This window comes from Marmota flaviventris, chromosome 20 (assembly GCF_047511675.1).
Source record: "Marmota flaviventris isolate mMarFla1 chromosome 20, mMarFla1.hap1, whole genome shotgun sequence".
NCBI classification, from domain to species: Eukaryota; Metazoa; Chordata; class Mammalia; order Rodentia; family Sciuridae; genus Marmota; species Marmota flaviventris.
The window spans coordinates 9869111-9890938 of NC_092517.1; the positions used below are offsets into that span (position 1 = coordinate 9869111).

The window sequence follows — 21828 nt, forward strand, 5'->3', positions numbered from 1 at the left end:
CACTTGCCTCGCACATGTGAGGCACTGGCTTTGATCCTCAGCACCACATAAAAATAAATAAACAAAATGAAGGTATTGTGTACAGCTACAACTAAAAAAAAAAAAAAAGAAAATTAAAAGAAAAAATTTAAAGAAGCAGCATGAGGACTGGGGTTGTGGCTCAGCGGCAGAGTGCTTGTCTAGCATGTACGAGGCCCTGGGTTCAATCCTCAGCACCATATAAAAATAAATAAATAAATAAAATAAAGGTATTGTGTCCAACTACAACTAAAAAATAAATACTTTTTAAAAAGGCAGCAGCATGACTATACCTAAGAGTGTGTCTTTATAACTCTTGCTAAAAAAAATCATCATCTTTAAAAACTCATCACATTAATTTTTTTTTTTTTTTTTTTCCTCCTCTGATCTTCTTTTTTTTTTTTTTTTTATTGTTGGCTGTTCAAAACATTACATAGTTCTTGATATATCATATTTCACAATTTGATTCAAGTGGGTTATGAGCTCCCATTTTTACCCCATATACAGATTGCAGAATCACATCAGTTACACATCCATTGATTTACATATTGCCATACTAGTGTCTGTTGTATTCTGCTGCCTTTCCTATCCTCTACTATCACCGCTCCCCTCCCCTCCCCTCCCCTCCCCTCTTCTCTCTCTGCCCCCTCTACTGACATTCGTTTGTCCCCCTTGTATTATTTTTCCCCTTCCCCTCACTTCCTCTTGTATGTACTTTTGTATAACTCTGAGGGTCTCCTTCCGTTTCCATGCATTTTCCCTTCTCTCTCCCTTTCCCTCCCACCTCTCATCCCTGTTTAATGTTAATCTTCTACTCATGCTCTTCGACCCTACTCTGTTCTTAGTTACTCTCCTTATATCAAAGAAGACATTTGGCATTTGTTTTTTAGGGATTGGCTAGCTTCACTTAGCATAATCTGCTCTAATGCCATCCATTTCCCTGTAAATTCTATGATTTTGTCATTTTTTAATGCAGAGTAATACTCCATTGTGTATAAATGCCACATTTTTTTTATCCATTCATCCATTGAAGGGCATCTAGGTTGGTTCCACAGTCTAGCTATTGTGAATTGTGCTGCTATGAACATCGATGTAGCAGTGTCCCTGTAGCATGCTCTTTTTAGGTCTTTAGGGAATAGACCGAGAAGGGGAATAGCTGGGTCAAATGGTGGCTCCATTCCCAGCTTTCCAAGAAATCTCCATACTGCTTTCCAAATTGGCTGCACCAATTTGCAGTCCCACCAGCAATGTACAAGTGTACCCTTTTCCCCACATCCTCGCCAGCACTTGTTGTTGTTTGACTTCATAATGGCTGCCAATCTAACTGGAGTGAGATGGTATCTTAGGGTGGTTTTGATTTGCATTTCTCTGACTGCTAGAGATGGTGAGCATTTTTCCATGTACTTGTTGATTGATTGTATGTCCTCCTCTGAGAAGTGTCTGTTCAGGTCCTTGGCCCATTTGTTGATTGGGTTGTTTGTTCTCTTATTGTCTAATTTTTTGAGTTCTTTGTATACTCTGGATATTAGGGCTCTATCTGAAGTGTGAGGAGTAAAGATTTGTTCCCAGGATGTAGGCTCTCTATTTACCTCTCTTATTGTATCTTTTGCTGAGAAAAACCTTTTTAGTTTGAGTAAGTCCCATTTGTTGATTCTAGTTATTAACTTTTGTGCTATGGGTGTCCTATTGAGGAATTTGGAGCCCGACCCCACAGTATGTAGATCGTAGCCAACTTTTTCTTCTATCAGACAGCGTGTCTCTGATTTGATATCAAGCTCCTTGATCCATTTTGAATTAACTTTTGTGCATGGCGAGAGAAAGGGATTCAGTTTCATTTTGTTGCATATGGATTTCCAGTTTTCCCAGCACCATTTGTTGAAGATGCTATCCTTCCTCCATTGCATGCTTTTAGACCCTTTATCAAATATAAGATAGTTGTAGTTTTGTGGATTGGTTTCTGTGTCCTCTATTCTGTACCATTGGTCCACCCGCCTGTTTTGGTACCAGTACCATGCTGTTTTTGTTACTATTGCTCTGTAATATAGTTTGAAGTCTGGTATCGCTATACCGCCTGACTCACATTTCCTGCTTAGCATTGTTTTTGCTATTCTGGGTCTTTTATTTTTCCATATGAATTTCATGATTGCTTTCTCTATTTCTACAAGAAATGCCGTTGGGATTTTGATTGGCATTGCATTAAACCTATAGAGAACTTTTGGTAATATCGCCATTTTGATGATGTTAGTTCTGTCTATCCATGAACAGGGTATATTTTTCCATCTTCTAAGATCTTCTTCTATTTCTCTCTTTAGGGTTCTGTAGTTTTCATTGTATAAGTCTTTCACCTCTTTTGTTAGGTTGATTCCCAAGTATTTTATTTTTTTTGAAGATATTGTGAATGGAGTGGTTGTCCTCATTTCCATTTCAGAGGATTTGTCGCTGATATACAGGAATGCCTTTGATTTATGCGTGTTGATTTTATATCCTGCCACTTTGCTGAATTCATTTATTAGCTCTAATAGTTTCTTTGTAGAGCCTTTTGGGTCTGCTAGGTATAGAATCATGTCATCTGCAAATAGTGATAATTTAAGTTCTTCTTTTCCTATTTTGATACCTTTAATTTCTTTCGTCTGTCTAATTGCTCTGGCCAGTGTTTCGAGAACTATGTTGAACAGAAGTGGTGATAGAGGGCATCCCTGTCTTGTTCCAGATTTTAGAGGGAATGCCTTCGATTTTTCTCCATTCAGTATGATGCTAGCCTGAGGCTTAGCATAGATTGCTTTTACAATATTGAGGTATGTTCCTGTTATCCCTAGTTTTTCTAGAGTTTTGAACATAAAGGGATGCTGTACTTTGTCGAATGCTTTTTCCGCATCTATCGAGATGATCATATGGTTCTTATTTTTAAGTCTATTGATGTGGTGAATAACATTTATTGATTTCCGTATATTGAACCAGCCTTGCATCCCAGGGATGAATCCTACTTGATCATGGTGCACAATTTTTTTGATATGTTTTTGTATCCGAGTGGCCAGAATTTTATTGAGGATTTTTGCATCTAGGTTCATTAGAGATATTGGTCTGTAGTTTTCTTTCTTTGAAGTGTCTTTGTCTGGTTTAGGTATCAGGGTGATGTTGGCCTCGTAGAATGAATTTGGAAGTTCTCCCTCTTTTTCTATTTCCCGAAGTAGCTTGAAAAGTATTGGTATTAGTTCCTCTTTAAAGGTTTTGTAAAACTCTGCTGTATACCCATCCGGTCCTGGGCTTTTCTTAGTTGGTAGTCTTTTGATGGTTTCTTCTATTTCCTCAATTGATATTGGTCTGTTTAGGTTGTCTATATCCTCCTGACTCAATCTGGGCAGATCATATGACTTAAGAAATTTATCTATGCCTTCACTATCTTCTAATTTATTGGAGTATAAGGATTCAAAATAATTTTTGATTATCTTCTGTATTTCTGAAGTGTCTGTTGTGATATTGCCTCTTTCATCCCGTATGTTAGTGATTTGAGTTCTCTCTCTTCTTCTCTTCGCTAGCATGGCTAAGGGTCTGTCGATTTTGTTTATTTTTTCAAAGAACCAACTTTTAGTTTTGTCAATTTTTTCAATTGTTTCTTTTGTTTCGATTTCATTAATTTCAGCTCTGATTTTAATTATTTCTTGCCTTCTACTTCTTTTGCTGTTGTTTTGCTCTTCTTTTTCTAGGATTTTGAGATGAAGTATGAGATCATTTATTTGTTGGTTTTTTCTTTTTTTAAGGAATGAACTCCAAGCAATGAATTTTCCTCTTAGAACTGCTTTCAATGTGTCCCATAGATTCCGATATGTTGTGTCTGTGTTTTCATTAATCTCTAAGAATTTTTTAATTTCCTCCTTGATGTCTTCTATAACCCACTGATCATTCAGTAACCTATTGTTCATTCTCCAAGTGATGTATTCTTTCTCCTTCCTTCTTTTATCGTTGATTTTCAGTTCCATTCCATTATGATCAGATAGGATGCATGGTATTATCTCTACTCCTTTGTATTGTCTAAGAGTTTCCCTGTGACATAATATATGATCTATTTTTGAGAAGGATCCATGTGCTGCTGAGAAAAAAGTGTAACTGCTTGATGTTGGGTGGTATATTCTATATATGTCAATTAAGTCTAGGTTATTAATTGTGTTATTGAGTTCTATAGTTTCCTTATTCAACTTTTGTTTGGAAGATCTGTCCAGTGGTGATAGAGGTGTCATCACATTAATTTATGGCATAGGTAATTTCCCTCTGGAAAGAGAACTGAGTATATATGTATTAATCATGGCATCCCAGATGAAGGCATTTATTAGAACTCTTTAGAAGGGGGATCTATTTAGGATATTTAAATTGCTAATGGCTTACTTGTACATTTTTTTCCAATGTATGAGATAGGGGAATTAAAGACAGTCTGAATGCCATTTGATTGCATCTGAGTTATTTCTTGATGTTTTACAAACGCCGAAGCTTCTGAGAAGAAGGGCCAAACAGAAAACGAAACTTAGACAAGGCGATCTAAGAAGAAAAGATTCTCCTACACAGGTTGCCTTTGGAGTAATCGACCAAATAAATAATCCCAGCTGTCTTAGTCCATTGTTGTGTTGCTATAACAGACCACCCGACGCTGGATAATAAATAAAGAAGCTTACTGAGCTCTTGATTCTGTGGCTAGAAAGTCCAAGTGGCATGGCTCTGAGTGTAATGACGGTCACTGGGCTGCATCACAACATGGTAGGTAAGTGGAAAGGAAACTGGATGCATGCAGAAGGGGCCAAGCACGTGTGGTAGCCTCACACAGTAACAACCAGCTCTCTTGGGAACCAATCCAGGCACATGAGATCTCACCCACTTCCTAAAAGATGGGCACTAAACCCTTCCAAGGGCAGTGCCATCATGATCTGATCACCTACTAGGACCCATCTCTTAAAGATTCCAACACCTTAATACCACTGGGCACAAGCTTCCACTAGGTGAACTTTCCTAGTAAACCATATCCAAACCATAGCAGCACCTATTATTTGAAAAACAATGAAAAAAGAAAAGCATCCTCACCCCACACAGCACTATAATAAAAGGACAGGCGCTCTTGTTGCAAAGGCAACCCAGGCTCACATTTTGAGATGACCTACTTCTGTCCCATGGTTAGAGACAGGCATCTGCAGAAAGCCATATAATGCAACCAACAGTTGGTCCCCCGCAGTCTCAGTATGAACAATCTGTCAGACATCACTTTCTGATGGGCAGCCCATCACATGCAGATCCTTCTAAGAAACCGAGTTCTGATTTACAGCTAAACTGATATCCCTCCCAGAGACCTCCCACCTGCTGCCCTGATTAGGTTTCCAGGGGCCACATAGCATGAATCAAATTCCTCTTTCATTCGCCTTTCAAACATCTGTAGAATAAGCTACACTCATTCACCTCTTAGGTCTTCTTTAGGTTTGGGAGCCCATTCAACCTTCTCTAAGCTCTCCCATCTCAAAGTTAAGGGCATCCCCATCTCTCCCCAGTTTCCTCAAGCCAAAATCCAAAAGCCATTAGATTCCTCTTTCCTTTTCTAGGTTCTCAGAAGTTATTTTCAAATATCAGACCACTTTTTAGCATCTCTACTCCAACCACCCTGCCTCCCAGCACCATCACCTCTCCCCTGGACTATCACAAAGCCAGAGTAGTCTCTCTAAAATGTTAGTTAGATCCAATGGCTTCTAACTGATGTTAAGATGACATTCAGATCCCTCTGTAACCCACTACCTGGCTCAAGCCCCACCTCATCTTGGGTGGCCCTCTTCTGGATAAACACCAATTTAAATACAGTTTTTTCAGTGAAATATCCTTTTGTAGTGAGAGAATCAACTCCTGGCTGAAGGGTTGAAGCAGAAGTCTGTGGTGGGAAGAGTGGCAGGCAACAGGTGCCCCCTCCAGCAGATCTAGAACTGACTAAAACCATTTCCCCTTCCTGGGCCATGGCTCACCTATAAGAGGAAGGCTTTTCTGCTGGGTCATTTTGGAAGTTCTATTCATTCTAAATTCTTATTTATTCTTAAGTTGATCTTGAAGCTGGCCAGGCTTTCTGATCAACAGTCTACCTGTTTCTCTAGGGAGGTGGATGGTGAAACCCTGACATTTGGGGCCAGGAGATATCAGCACCATTTTTCTTTCTTTTTTTTTTTTTTTCCTTAACTTTTAAAAATTTAAGCTTTCATTTTTTATTTGTTTTTATGTAGTGCTGAAGATCAAACCCAGTGCCTCACCACACTAGGCACACAACCCCAGCCCACCATTTTTATTTCTTAATCCCAGTTAAGCATCAAAAGACCCATGACTTGAAAAGAAATTTATGGACACCTTACACAGGCATTTCTAATCTGAACCTCTGGGGCTCAGCATGTCTCAGATATATTAATTGTGATCAAGTGCCTTGGAATGGGTTGGGGGAAAAAAAGAAGCTGTGTCTGTTATCCTCTTGTATGGGGCTCTCTTCCTCTAGCCTTATCATGGTTCACTTCCTGAGCTCATGCCACACTGACTGCTCAGTCAAGTGAACAAATGCTCTCTTCAGAAAGGCACAAGAGACAGTGTTACCTTCTTATCTTATCCAATTGGCCAGGCCTGGACTGCCTCTCCCAGAACTCAGTTACCGTGAACCCACCTTAACCCTGATGACAGACCAGTGTCTCTCACCAAGGAAAAGCTGACTGTGTAACCGACACAGGTCACATCAGGTCTGAGTCCTGCGGCTTTCAAAAACTAAATGCCTGACAGATGATACCCAATGGCATGATTTCAGTTTTTTTTTTTTTGACAAATACATATTAAGTGCTTATTAAGAGACAGTTATTGTGCTGAGGACAATACGTGAATTCCCACCTACCCTCACAGAATGAATCTAAGAGAGGGTAAAGTATTCAAGAAATATCTACACAAATAAGTGTCATCACAAATAAGTGGATGAACACTATGAAAGGAAGGCACGAGGAGCCACAGGAATGTGGATGTCAGGAGGGTGTTCTGAATGACAGCCCAGGGCGGGTCAGCTGAGACCTGACCACACAGGGCTGAAGGGGGGAGTTAGTGATGGGCGCGGGAGACCCTCTGCTGCAGGCTCTGCCCTGTGGTTTCCAAAATGAGTTCTTCCTCATCTGCAAGGGTCCCTTCAAATACCTCTTCCTCACTCAGACCTTTCCAGAGCAATAAGCTTGGAAAATCCCCAGCAGTCAACAGGTGTCACAGAAAAGCACAGGACAGTTTGAGAAGAACAGCACAACCAGAGGAACTGTGCCCACCAATAACAAGTGAGGGGGAGCCCACAGGAAGAAGGAGTGAACACGCTTCAATAGTCCTGCCCCAGGAACCCCCTCACGGTGCCGGAGGCCCCAGAACTCGGCACCACTATGTGCTGACACTGGGGAGGGCTCCTTGGATACACCATGTCATGGCAGATGGGATCATGGTGGGAGCACACTCAAGAGGAAGGAATTATGTGGCAAGACGGGAAGCCAGAGGGGGGTTCAGAGGTGAGGCCTGCTCGTTCCTCACAGTTCACCTTGGTGAGACCAGCAGCAAACCTTTTAGTGGCAGCACCTGCAATGACCTAATGACCTCCCAATAGGCTCCACCTCTTATTTTATTTATCAATTTTATATTTATTTATTTATTTTCATACTAGGGATTGAACCCAGGGCAGCTGACCCACTGAGCCACATCCCCAGCCCTTTATATTTTTGAGACAGGATCTCACTAAATTGCTTAGGACCCTGTTTAGTCGCTGAGGCTGGCATTACAGGCCTGCGCAAGGGAGCTGGCTAGGATCTGCTGCCAAAAGGTCTACCACCTGTCTATACTGCCACTCTGGGGACCAAGTTCCTAGCACATGAAACTTTGGGGACAAACCATATCCAAACCAGAGCAGAAGATGTGTTCAAATTAAAAAAAAAAAATCCAGCACACGGTTTCAAAATGATGGGAATGGCATTAAGAAAATGATATGTGAATAATAAAATAAATCCTAATCTGTGAACTCAGATGAGGTACGGAAATTAAAAAAAAAATACAAATGAAAATAAAACAAAAAGTCTTTTCAGAAATATTGCTTAAGAGGCAAAAGACAAAAAGGAAGAATATGTTAAAGAAAAAGATAAAAATTGTTTAAAAGAAAGAATGAACACTAAAAACGGGTAAAAAGAATCCTACGTGGGCTGGGGCTGGGGCTCAGTGGTAGAGCACTCGCCTAGCGAGGGTGAGGCACTGGTTTCAATCCTCAGCATCACGTAAAAACAAATAAATAAAAATAAAGGCATTGTGTCCACCTACAATTAAAAAAAATCTAAAAAAAAAATCCTACAGATTCCTGAAGATAGGACACGAAAATAGTAATTTATTTAAAATTCTCTTTATGTTTAAAAAATTGTGAAAGTACGACACATAGAAAAAGCAAACTGTAAGTGAAAAACACTAACCACAAGGACCAACAGCAAGATACTAGATAATAAAGAAAAATAAATCCTTGGGTTGTCAAGCAAAAGTAATGAGTAACTCCAAAGATGAAGAAAATGAGATTATCAGCGGCCCTTCGAAGAACAGCACTTCAATCCAAAAGAAAAATAAGTATGTAAAACACTGAAGGAAAATATATGTGAACTAAAGATTTCATGTCCAACAAAAGTGACTGTGAAGTAGAAAGAGTACTAACAAAGCACTGTCACCATGTGAAAGTCTGGAGATGAATGTCCCCTGGCCGCTCCCTGAAGAACCTGGTGGAGAAGAGCTTTGCCAAGTCAAATGACTGGGGCAACACTGTCACAAAGCACCAACCATGTGGATCCTTGGATAGCTAAGCTTCAACAGGAGCTAAAAAGCAGAGAGTACTCTATGCATGGACATATGTTCCAATAATACAGAACTAGTGTGACTATTTTAAAACTGGGGAGAAACAGGAAAAGCATATATAAAAGTCTGGGTTTTTTTTAAACCTGTTCTCGGTAATTACACTGGTGATGATAGCATTGGTGTTGTTATTTTGAGACTGTTATGTATGTAATCTGGGATAAAACAAATGAGTAATTATGGACTACTCTAATTCTATCCCCTATGTCCTTGGGAATCTGGATTACCGGTGTCGGGACAAGAAAAGGAAAAAAAAAAAAGGAGAAAAAGATGACATGCAGAACAGGTTTAAAAACCTGAAGTATCAATGTGGACTCACAGGGCATTGTATCTTAGCTCTGTCCATTGGGAGATCTAGAAACAACTATAAACCTAACAGCAGCAAGTTCACCGGGACCCTGGAGAAGGTTCTAGAAACACTATTCTCTACAAAAAGTAATGTCTGCTTAGAGTAATGGACAATTCCAGGCAGGGGAGGGTGATATATCCTGCCTTAGAAAAAGCAAAGAAGCTACAAAGGGTTCCTAGGGTCAGTTCAAAAGGGATCAGGATCAGCTGTCCAAAGCAGAAAGTCAGAATGGGGAGTAAAGTGCAAGTGGACAAAGGGTTTCTTTCTTGGCTGATGAAAATGTCCTATTCCATTCTGTGATGATGGTACATACATGGCAAAACAACTCCATACATACATGGTAAAACAACCGGGGAACTGTTTGCTTTAAAAGTTATATTTCATAGCAAGTAGATTATATCTCAGTATAGCTGTTAAAAAAGAGAGAGAGAGAAAAAAAAAAAGGATTCCCAAGAACTTGAAATGGCATCCAGTGCTCAAAAGTCAAGGGATCATGATTCCAAGTGAATCAAACCCACAACATGTGTTTAAATTCTGAGTTCATAAAGATGATTTTAAAAATCTGGTTCCAAGTACATAAATCTACATTTATGATAAAACTGCACAGAACTGTATACACACAGAGAATGAATGAATACATATAAAACTGGTGAAATCAGATGAAGACAAGTGGGTTGGACTAATTTCCAATTTTCTGGTTGTGAAAATATAGTATAATTATTTACTATGAGAACAATAGAGGAAACATAGTAAGGGGTATACAGGATCTCCCTGTATCATTTCTTTGCAACTGCATGTGCATCTATAATTACCTGAAAAATGAAAAGTTCAATTTAAAAAAAAAAAAAGAAAAAAACCCATCACCTATACAGAGTAATGGGAAATCAACTCATTATTTTAAAAGCTAGTAAAGATTCATTTACCTATTTTTCTTCTATGACCCATATGAATGGTTAAGAAAATAGTAAGAGGAGCAAGCTTACCTCTTTATTATTATTATTATTATTATTTTTAGTTGTAAATGGACACAATATCTTTTTATATATTTATTTTTATGTGGTGCTAAGGATCGAACCCAGTGCCTCAGTGAGGTACAGCCCCAGCCTGAGAACTGACCTTTTTATGAAAATATCCCCATTAATAAATGAAAAGAGTAGATAAATAAACGAAAAAGAGCTATTTAGATAATCACTCTTACAACCCCCAATAAATTCCTGGAGTTAGCCACCAGGCATTAACAATAGCTAGCATGAAGGGAAGCTGAAAGAGCACGTATCTGATGCCTCCTATGGGGGAAGACACCACTTTAATGTCTTGCCATGGAGCGAACATGGGTCTGATCAGACCTGAGGATGTGGTTACCAATTAGCAGGTCACCGATGACAGACAGAAGAGCTGAACTGCACTGTCAGAGCACAATCAGCAAAATTCAGATGTGGGCCAGTCTGCAGGTCCTGTATTCTTCAAGGGATAAACCAGGAGGGAAGACATGGGGATGGGGCAACGGAAAGGAAACCTACAGATTATAAGAGTCTCAAAAGACATAGGTTTCCTTAAAATGGGTAAGGTTAAACTTGGGACATAACCTGGGTGATAATACTAGAAAGAAACTTAAGGGTGCATCTGCTTTAAAAAGCAAGATAGGGGCTACCTTAGGGACAGTTGGGGCTGCTGGACTAGGTAGCCAAATTCTAATCCCTGACCTGTGTGATGGTCACAGACATGTGCCCTAGAATAACTCAGAAAGCTACCCCTCTGTTATGTCACCTTTCTCCATTTGTATTTTATTTTGCAATAAAAAGGTCTTCAAAAGTTGGGGGGGAGCATTGTATCACTAGCATAACCTGCATAAATGCAAGGCAACATTTAAAATAAATAATGAAAATAAGTAATACTATTTAATTTTTAGCTGAGAAAGATTCCAAGCCCTGTTTTCATCTCCGGGATATATAAAGAACTCAAAAATCTTACCATCAAAAAAAAAAAACAAACCCAATCAATAAATGGGCCAAGGAACTGAACAGACACTTCTCAGAAGAAGACATACAATCGATCAACAAATGCCAGGCGTCATTCTGACCGGCTCTCAACACAACATCTCTAGTAATTAGAGAAATGAAAATCAAAACTACTCTAAGATTTTATCTCACACCAGTCAGAATGGCAGTTATCAAGAACACAAACAACAATAAGTGTTGGTGAGGATGTGGGGAAAAAGGCACACTCATACATTGCTGATGGGACTGCAAATTAATGCAAGCAATCTAGAATGCAGTATGGAGATTCCTTAGAAAACTTAGAATGGAACCACCATTGGACCCAGCTATCCCACTCCTGGGTCTATACTCAAAGGACTTAAAATCAGCATATTATAGTGAGACAGCTACATCAATGTTCATACCAGCTCAATTCACAATAGCTGAACTGTGGAACCAATCTAGATGCCCTTCAGTTGATGAATGGATAAAGAAACTATAGTATATATACACAATGGAATATTACTCAGCATTAAAAGAGAATAAAATTATGACATTTGCAGGTAAATGGATGCAGTTGGAGAATATCATGCTAAGCAAAGTAAGCCAATCCCGAAAATCCAAAGACTGAATGTTCTTTCATAAGTGGACACTGATCCATAACAGCAGGGACAGAGACAGGGGAAGAATAGAGGAACTGTGATCGGGCAAAGGGGAGGGGGAAGGGGAGGGGGTATGGAGGCAGGAAAGATGGCAGAATGAGATACATATCATTACCCTAGGTGCATGCATGACTGCACATATGGTGCGACGCTACATCCTGTACAGCTAGAGAAATGAAAAGCTGTGCTGCAATTGTGGACAATGAATCAAAATGCATTCTGCTGTCATATATACCTAATTAGAATAAATAAATAAATATATTTTTAAATTTTTTTAAATGGTAAGGACATGACAGCATTCAAATGAGACTCTATGACTTAATCAAATCTTGAGACACATCTGAAAAGGGAAGATACTGCTCATCATATGATTCAAGGTGATTTTATGCTTTCCCATATACCACCTAATATCATCTTAAATTTATCTTATGAATCATTTCATGTCCTATGCTTCTAGAAACACTGAATTTAAAAAAGATCTAGTGCCAGGCATGATGGGGCATACCTACAATTCCAGCGACTGGGGAGGCTGAGGCAGGAGAACTACAAGTTCAAAGCCAGCCTCAGCAACTCAATGAGACCTTAAGAAACTTAGGGAGACTCTGTCTCAAAATTTTAGAAAAGGGCTGGAGTGTAGCTCAGTGGTACAGCCCTTGGGTTCAACCCCACTACTGAGATGGGGAGAGATCTGATGCATCAAACTAAGTCAGGCCTCAGGAGATGAAGAAAACAAACCTGAGCTCTTCTATCACCCACAGATTGTATTCATTCAGCCTTCTCCAAACAAGCTTAAAAGGTTTGCTTTTCCATTATGAGCATTTAAGCAAGTGACAACACTGAGACCCAGTAAGAGGTACTTGTCCTCGTCCTGGTTACAGGTACACACACTTCCCTATGCACTTACAAGGGCACCTTTGGAGCCCAGCAATAATTCACCTCTGCCTTCATGCCCAATGTGTTTGTAGGTTCTCCAGGGACAAGATGTCCTGTATCTGAACGCACAAAGAACAGAAATAAGCACATATGCCCTCCCTCGCCCCAACTCTGTATCTTAAAACAAGACACCATATCCCAAGCTGCTGGGTCATCAACACCAGCCAGAATTGACCACCAAGCCCTTGGAAAAAAAAAAAAAAAAAGATGGGGAGATCAGATTACATAACAGACCTGTAATACAAACTTGCAAAGAGCAAAGAAAATGTGAAATTCAAATGGAGCCAAATCACATTTTTCAAACACTTATCTCAAATACAGAAAAAGTGACCTGACTCACTAAAACATGGTTTGAGACTAAGTCTTGTTTTACTTTATTCCCCTCCCACATCAAGTCTTGCTACATTAGTTTGAAATGAAAGAAAATGTGGAATGCACTAGCTCAAAAAAAAAAAAAAAGAAAGAAAGAAAATGTGAGCCAGGATAGCTCAATTTTTCGGGTAGTGCTACTCTCCAGAGAGGACATAATGCCGCCAACACATGAAGTTCAGGAGTGGGACTGTGGAGCTCAGTGGTAGAGCGCTTGTCTAGCATGCACAAGATGCTGGGCTCCATCCCCAGCACTGAGAATAATAAAAAGATGAAATGCAGGCAATAATTCAAAGGAAACTATAGGGAGGTTGGAACTAGATTCATCTTCAGATCTGTTTGTTTGTTTGTTTGGTACTATGGATTGAACCCAGGGGTGCTTAACCACTGAGCACACTCCCAGTCTTGTTTCCTTCTTATTCTGAGACAGGCTCTAAGTTGCTTAGGGCCTCCCTAAGTTGCTGAGGCTAGCCTCAAATTTGCGATACTCCTGCCTCAGCCTCTGGAGCTGCTGGGATTACAGGCCCATGCCACCATACCCAACACATCTGCATCTTAGTCAGCCTCCCTTGAGTAGATTAACCCCTCCCCCTCTGTCTCCTGTTGCCTCTGCATTCTCTGCCCCCTTTGCTGTGTGACTTTCCAGCCTGGCCTCACACCTTCCCTTGTTCTTAAATTTTTGTGAGATATGTACACAAGCAAATGCATAAACGTCACGACCCTGCTGAAATGGCTGGTACAGGAATCTAAATTAATCATAATATAATTACATACATAATCTCTATATATACACTGCAATAGTACAGCTAACATAAAATTGAATCTTCCCTAATTTTGATCAACATTCAAAAGAACAAGGAGGTAATTATTTAAATAGTGCTGTGAATTCACTCGTCCACCCAATGTATGAAATACTTCTATTATTATGGAAGCACACTGCACCGTTTCCAGTCTAAGAGAAACACACCTAGTTCAAATCCCATGGGTCCTCCTATGACACAGTACACCCCTGCCTGTAAGGACCAGTCCCCAGCCTTCATTATGAACATTTGCAGCAAAGGGGCCCTCTGTGGAAACTGCTCTGACCATGTGAGTTCATGAATGTCAGAACAGGAAGCTCCGTCTCCACCTGGTCCCTGATGATATCAAGAGCATGGAAATGGAACATTCAGTTGGCTCTCCATTCTCCACACACCTATGATAAGGGACACCCACCAGTGTTTGGAGCTGCACTTAGGAACACAATGCATAACTGAGACGCCCAGGACAGAAGGCAGACAGACACTTCCTCAGATACCATCCGTCTGTGGGCCTGGCACTCTGGGCAAATCTGTAGCCACAGAATGGCCAGGTGTTAGGAGGGAGAGGAAGGGGGTCCTTGAGTTTGGATTTCTCCCCCAGACCTTTTCCAAGGAGCCATGAGCAGTAGGAGAGCCTGTTAAAGGTTACTTACTGCCTGCTGGATGCCAGTCTTCACCTGCTCGCTCAACATGCCTTCAAAGACAAAGGAGTCGCCAAACTTCTCAGCCTACAGGGAAGGTAAGAAATAGAAACCCAGAGAAGGTTGCAGTGATGTGGTGCACGCAGGCCATCTTCTTTGCACACTGCTAACGGGATTCTTCTCCCAATGAACCTGAGTTTTTCCTACATCTTCCCAGAAGACCCAGAAATGACTTATAGTCATCTGGCTCCCTCTTAAAACAGGTTAATGTTGCTCTTTGAACCTGTTTTCATTTAGTTGTTAAGAGTGCTTTACCACTGAGCTATGTCCCCAGCCCTTTTTCCAATTCTGAGACAGAGTCTTGCTAAGTTACCCAGGCTAGACTCAAACTTGCAATCCTCCTGCCTCAGCCTCCCCAGTCTCTGGAACTACAGGTATATACCCCTGCACAGGGTGCTGAGATTAGCTTTTCAGAACAAACTGTTCACATTTACCCAAGTTTACAAATAGCCCAGGGAAATAATAGAAATCTATACATATGAGACTGTGTAACCCAGCCTTGTCCTTTGTCCTCCTCCTGGAATTCAGCAAAAATAACTAAATGCCACTGCTGATATTCTGACACATTCTGGCTCCACCAAGGTATTAAATGTGTTTATAAATATCAAGTGGTTAATTTAAGCACTAGATGGAAACCTGAACTTTAATAGTTCTACTTAATATGAACGTCTCAATTCTTCACAGACCTGGTTCTCTTCCTTGCGTGAGATCTGGTTCTGAAAACCGGGTACTCTGTCCCTTGTCATCCGTGACTCTACTCCTCCTCTGGTTTTCCTCCATATATCCTATTCATCCTCATCCCCTGAAATACACGGGCTCTTCCTACTGTTCCTAAGATGCTGCGGCTTCTCAGAGCGCTGTCCCTGCTTTCTGCACTTCTCACACTGGGCCAGCAGCCTCCAGCTCTGTGATCATACCTTGGCCTGTGAAAACCAGAGGCTGCTGCTCCCCATCCCTGGGGATTCTGATTCTGGGGGCTGTGGCAAGGCTCAAAAACTCTGCCTAGGTCACACCTATAGTCCTGACACTAGTGGGTCCAGATAAACACAGTGGTCAACCGCTGGGCAACTTCCCATGTTGTTACTTTAATTACAGCCAGCACTTCCCATGACTCCAGAGCTCTGCCCCGGTCCCATGCTGTCCTCACCTGATGAGACTGACTGAGCACTGCATCCTTGCATTTTAGGCCTTACCCTGGCACCTCAAGCTCCCCTTCCGAGTGGCGCTTATCATCCTTTCCTCAGCCCAGATGTTCTTACTGTATTTGCTGGTGACATCACCATGCCTAAGAACCCAAGCCATTTATTCATTCCACAAACACTATCTACCCAACACCCACTATGCGCTGGATTTGGAACTAAATGAGGGGACACAAGGTCAATATCAGAAAGGCATGATCCCTGTCTTCATTGTGCTTAAGTGTGCTGATACAGAAAAAAATCATGCCCAATGAGGAAAGAAAAAAATGATTATAACTTCATTTAACCTTGTAAGGTTAAAAAAAAGAAAAAAAAAAAGTTCAACAAAAGCCTCCTTCTGACAGAGTGAACAGAGGTAGTCTCCTTGAAAAAGTGACAATCAAGCTGAGATGACAAGAACAAGCAGCAGCCAGGCACAGTGGACACATCTGCAATTCCAGCCACTCAGGAGAAGGAAGCAGGAGGATCGAAAGTTCAAGGTCAGCCTCAGCAACTTAGCAAAACCCTGACTCCCAAAAAATCAAAAAAGGAAAATAAGGAGAAGGAGACAGACCTATAAAAAGAGGATAAGTAAAGCAGCTGTGGATTCCAAGCAGAGGAAAACTACGAACCAAGCTCCCAGGCTGGGAAAGAAGGTCTGGTTCTCAAAGAATAAAAACAAGACCAGTGGGGCTGGCAAGGGGCGTGGGATGTAAAGTAAAGTTGAAGGGGGGGTGGGGAATCTGTAAAGTGCTACAAAAAAATGAAGCATTTTGTCCAAGGTAGGGCTTCTAAGTCCCTGTGCCCTACACCCTCTGGCATCATACTGAAGCTTAGAAACTTCCTTCTCAGAATGAAACATTTAAATGTATAAAATAAAATCAATAAGACTACTAAAACAATCGTTACATCCAAATATTAATAAAACAAATGGCTGTTAAAGTCACCTGTAGGCTTTTTTAAAAAAATATTTTCTTTAGTTGTTGATGGGCCTTTACTTTATTCTTTTATTTTTATGTGGTGCTGAGAATCAAACCCACTGCCTCACACCTGCCAGCCAAGTGCTCTACCACGGAGCCACAACCGGAGTCCCACCTGTATGCTTTTTATTAACATATTAAGTAAGATCTGATGTTCATAATTATCCTACTTCAAAGTGGGATGAATGCAAACAGTATTTCAAAATATCTAGAATAATATCAAAATATCTGGAATAATAACAATAAGAAAGTAAACCTGTGATTTCTTTGTCTTTTTTTTTTTTTTTTTTGTACCAGGGATTGAACCCAAGGGCGCTTAACCACTGAGCCACATCCCCAGCCTTTTAAAATATTTTATTCAAAGAAAGGGTGCTGCCGAGTTGCTTAGGGCTAAGTTGCTGAGGCTGGCTTTGAACTCACAATCCTCCTACCTCAGTCTCCTGAGCCACTGGGATTACAGGTGTGCACCACCGTACCTGATGAAGTCTGTGATTTCTATTGGTAACAAAGTCACAGGTACTAAGTTTACCATGGTGTGTTGTCTGTGTCATAATTGAAGGGCATGCTAAATTTCAGGTAGAAATATCCAGCTGAAAATTTTCCTCCTCTGTGCTCATGGATGCCTAAATTCTGCTTATTCTATCTAATCTTCATGGAGAACCCTGGTCTAAGGGAAGCCTTCTTCCCACGAAATCTTCTTCTAACTTTAGCAGAGTACTGGCAACTTGACCTTGGAATATTCTTTTCAAACAAAAAGAACACGGAAGTTTGCTTATGACAAATATTATAAAAAAGATTTACAACCACTTTGTATATTTGGGGAAATTTCAAAGAAATGTGAGAATGCAAAATCCTATCTAGACATTAGTTTGCTTTTCATATGCACTCTCAAATTAATGCTTTTAAATTAAAAAAAAAAAAAAAGATAGTTGGTGCTTAAAAAATGAAAAAAAAGAAAAGAAAACAGGAACTCCACATACTCAAGACAAGGGGAAAGTTTTTGGCAAGAGAAAATGGGATGCGTTTTAGAAAACAAGTCTATTTCAGAGCCTCATAGAAACGCTCATAAACTCCAAAGCTTCCCCTTCCTGTTCTGATTTAGGGCAAACATCCAATTCCAGAGCCCTGCTTGGTGTTTCAGTGACCACGGGATAATGCCAGGAACTGCCACAGAGGATCCTGTGAACCGTCGAGGCACTGGAATAAAGCCACAAAAATGAAAACCTGCACTCCTGCATCTATCATTCCTAAAACATGTAATGCTTCTGGAACATCCAAGTTGCACGTTATTGACAGGGAAGAGTGGCCTTACTTTATGTGACGTCTGTTATCTCAAAAAGTTGAGTGAACAGTCACCATCTCTGGCATGCTTGAGCATTAACACAACATACCTTTATGGTTAAGGACACAGGCTCTGGGGTCCCACTGTGCAGGTTGGAATCCCAGTTCCATCAGTAACTAGCCACACAACTTAGAGCAAATCACTTTTCTAACCCTCAGTTGCTACCTGAAGAAAAACCCCCTGCACAGGGTTTCTGGAGAAATTAAGTGAAATACATAAATAAAGGGCTTATGTTCACTGTGATTTAAAGCATTTCTCAGAGCGATGGAAAAGAATTAAGTTTTCCCTCTTGTCCCCACCACATTACCTCTGTCAAATAGCCAGTGGAGTTCACAAACTTCTCGAATTCGGCATTACTGACTTCATAGACATCCATATAAAAGGCATCAACAGTGACTCTCCTTGCAGGGGCTTCCCCGTCCTGCTTTATCTGAGGATCATCTGTGCCCATTGTAAACACTCCAGCAGGGATGGGGACCATCTGCAGTGAATAGGGAGACACAGAAGTCATGCATCGCAGACAAACTGTACCTGGGCAAGGCGTATAGTTCTCAGTCCACAGTAAGCACATATGCTTAGTAACCACCACCAGGAAATCACCATAAAATTAGCAAAATCACTCCACGCCCCAATGAAGGTGAACCATGAACTAAAAAAAAAAAAGTGAAAATTCTTTAGGAGAGTAATTTGTTTAGTCCAAATTCTACATGTCCTAAATTTGTGCACAGGATGCAAACAGGATTAATAGAAACCAAATCGTCTAATGGGGAGCCACAGGTGCCGGGAGAGCATGCCACGTTTTTTCACTAGATACATGTGTACATATTTTCTTCAATATTTTCATTTCTTTTGAATTAATTTTAAAAACAAACATAAAAATGCCATATATAATATCTCCAAATACTCACTGCATGAATTTTTTTTTTCTTTTTTGGTTTAAACAATGGAAATTTATTTCTTAGGGTTCTAGAGACTAGAAGTCCAAGATCAAGGTGTCAGCAGCTTTGGTTTCTTCCGAGGCCTCTCTCCTGAGATTTTAGATGCCCACCTTCTTACCATGAGCTCACATGGCCTTTTTTCTGTGTGTGCATATCACTGGTATCTCTTTTGTGTGTCCTAATTTCCTCTTCTTATGAAGAAGTCAGATTAGCAAAGACTTTTTTTGTGGGGGGGGTGGGCACCGGGGATTGAACTCAGAGGCATCTCTGCATGAATTTTCCCCATTAAAGATAATGGGAAGGGCTTAAATCACTGAAACAGAAAAATCTGAAAAGTTTACTAAGGGATTATGTTTTGTATAATTCCTTACCAAATTGCAATTACTTTCTTCCTATCTACCTTCACACATGAACTTAAACTCCCAGGGGGAAGAGACTGGGACTGTCATGTTCACCAGTTCCTAGCTGTATTTCTAGCACTGAGCACAGGGTCTGAGGATGGTACAGAAAGTTTTCAGTTAAAAAATGCAAGTCCAGGAGCTGGGTATGGTGGTTCATGCCTGTAATACCAGAGGCTCTGGAGGTTGAGGCAGGAGGATCTCAAGTTTGAGGCTAGCCTTGCCAACTTAGCAAGGCCCTAAGCAACTTAGTGAGACCCTGTCTCAACATAAAACATGAAAAGGGCTGCAGATGTGATTCAGTGGTTAAGTATCCCTGGGTTCAATCCCTGGTACCCACCCCCCACAAAAAAAGAATGTAAAATGGTGCAGGCAATACAAAAAATTCAGCAGGTCCTCAAGAAATTAACAAAGAGTTAACATAGGACGCCCCCTTGCACCCCCAGATATTTATCCAAGAGAAATGAAACTACGTCCACACAAAAGCATTCACAGTAGCGTTATTCATAATGGGCAAAAGTGGGAACAACTCAAATATCCATCCTCTGATGCATATGTAGCAAACGTGGTGTACCTTAATTGGAAATAATGCTCAGTCATAAAAAGAATGAAGTGCTGATTCATGTTCCAACATGGATGGACCTCGCCAATGAGACTCGAGATGCAAGAATCCATTTCTCAAAGGTCACATATTGTGTGAACTGATTCATGTGAAATATCCAGAATGAAAACACAAACAGAAAGGAGTTGGTGACAGCCAGGGGCTGGGGGAGATAGAAATGGGAAATGATTGCTAATGAGTATGGGGCCTCTTTCAGGGGTGATGACATATTCTAGAATTAGATAGTAATAATGGTGTGACTACACTAAAAAAAGCAGTGATTGGTGCAGTTTAAGAGTGAATTGTATGATGGGTCAATTATATCTCAATAAAAAGCAGACTCTCAACCATACCATCTGTCAGAAGCGTACTCTGCAGATGCAATGTCTAACTTTAAAATCATGAGTCCAAGTCACCTCAGAGACTGCTTGGCAGCTTAGGAATTGTCAGTCTCTACAAACAGGACTTCAAATCAAAGAGGAAAAAACAAAGAAGTCAAAGAGATAATTAGTTGAGATAAAAAGAAAGAATACAGCTTAGCAATAGGAGTGGAAGAATCACAAAAACAAGATTGGAGAAACAGAAATCAGGAAATGAATGATTATCTTGATTCTACTTTCCATTCCAATTGACTCTCTTTGCTGGTGGTTGCTACAATTCTGTGCATGCATTTCCTGATAAAAATGGTACTATTCTCATCTATGTGAGTAATAAACATAGCGTTTGCCCAATGTGTTTTACTATTCCAAGAAATCATCCTTGGCTACTTCTGTTCCCTAATCCCAGCATATATATGTCACCCAGCCTTTCTGAAGCTGCTACAAATATCTCCCTCACATCTCTCCCTCTTTTCTACTCCCAGGTAACTGTACAGGTTCATATCCCTCCTTACTTCTAAATCATCCACCTTCCATTCAATCGTTCATTCAGCAAGTATCAAATTCCCACAGATGGCTGGGGTGTTGGGGCTCAGTGGTAGAGCACCTGCCTAGCAGATGTGAAGAACTGGGTTCGATCCTCAATACCACATAAAAATAAATAAATAAAATAAAGGTAAAAAGATCATTAAAAAAAAAAAAAAATCCTGCAGGGCTTTCTGCAAAACTCAAGCCTTCTATGTCCAGCACAATTTATAACAGCTCCATAACAGAAACAGGCTGGAATATTCTCTCTCAGCCTCTTTCCACAACCTAAATGTTCATTAATTGTGGGCTAGAAAATGGGAAATTAAGCAGACTTAAGAAAGAAGAAAACCAGCCACAGTGGTGCACACTTGTAACCCCAAGGACTTGGAGGCTGAGGCAGGTGGATTACAAGTTTGAGGTCAGCCTCTGCAACTTAGGGAGACCCTATCTCAAAATAAATAAAATGAAAAGGGCTAGGGATGTGGCTCAGTGGTAGAGCAATCCTGGGTTGAATCCCTAGTACCACAGAAAAAGAAAAAAAAGGAAATATCTAACATTCTGATAGGAAGCGATCTGACCAAGATAAAGAGCTACGTGAACAAAGCACATTGCACAATCCTACACAGGAAGTGCTGTCATTTGTAAAGAGAGGTTGTGGAAAGAGACTGAGAGAGAATATAAGACTCGTATATTTTTTGTATTTGCTCCCATTTGTAGAACACAGCTCTGAAAAAAAATACACAAGAAATGCATGGGAAAAAAAAAAAAAAAGAAATGCAT

General features: G+C 40.5%; 1 protein-coding gene across 3 annotated transcripts in view; it reads right to left on the minus strand.

Moving 5' to 3' along the window:
- Positions 1-21828, minus strand: part of Sumf1 (sulfatase modifying factor 1) — an 86745-nt gene that overhangs the window by 58229 nt on the left and 6688 nt on the right. For all 3 annotated transcript variants that reach the window (XM_071605919.1, XM_027931912.2, XM_027931913.2), the window contains exons 2-3: positions 18514-18687; positions 14659-14733 (exon numbers count right to left, since the gene is read on the minus strand). In XM_071605919.1, coding sequence (XP_071462020.1) covers positions 14659-14733; positions 18514-18687 — 249 coding nt within the window. The remainder of the gene's footprint in view (positions 1-14658; positions 14734-18513; positions 18688-21828) is intronic.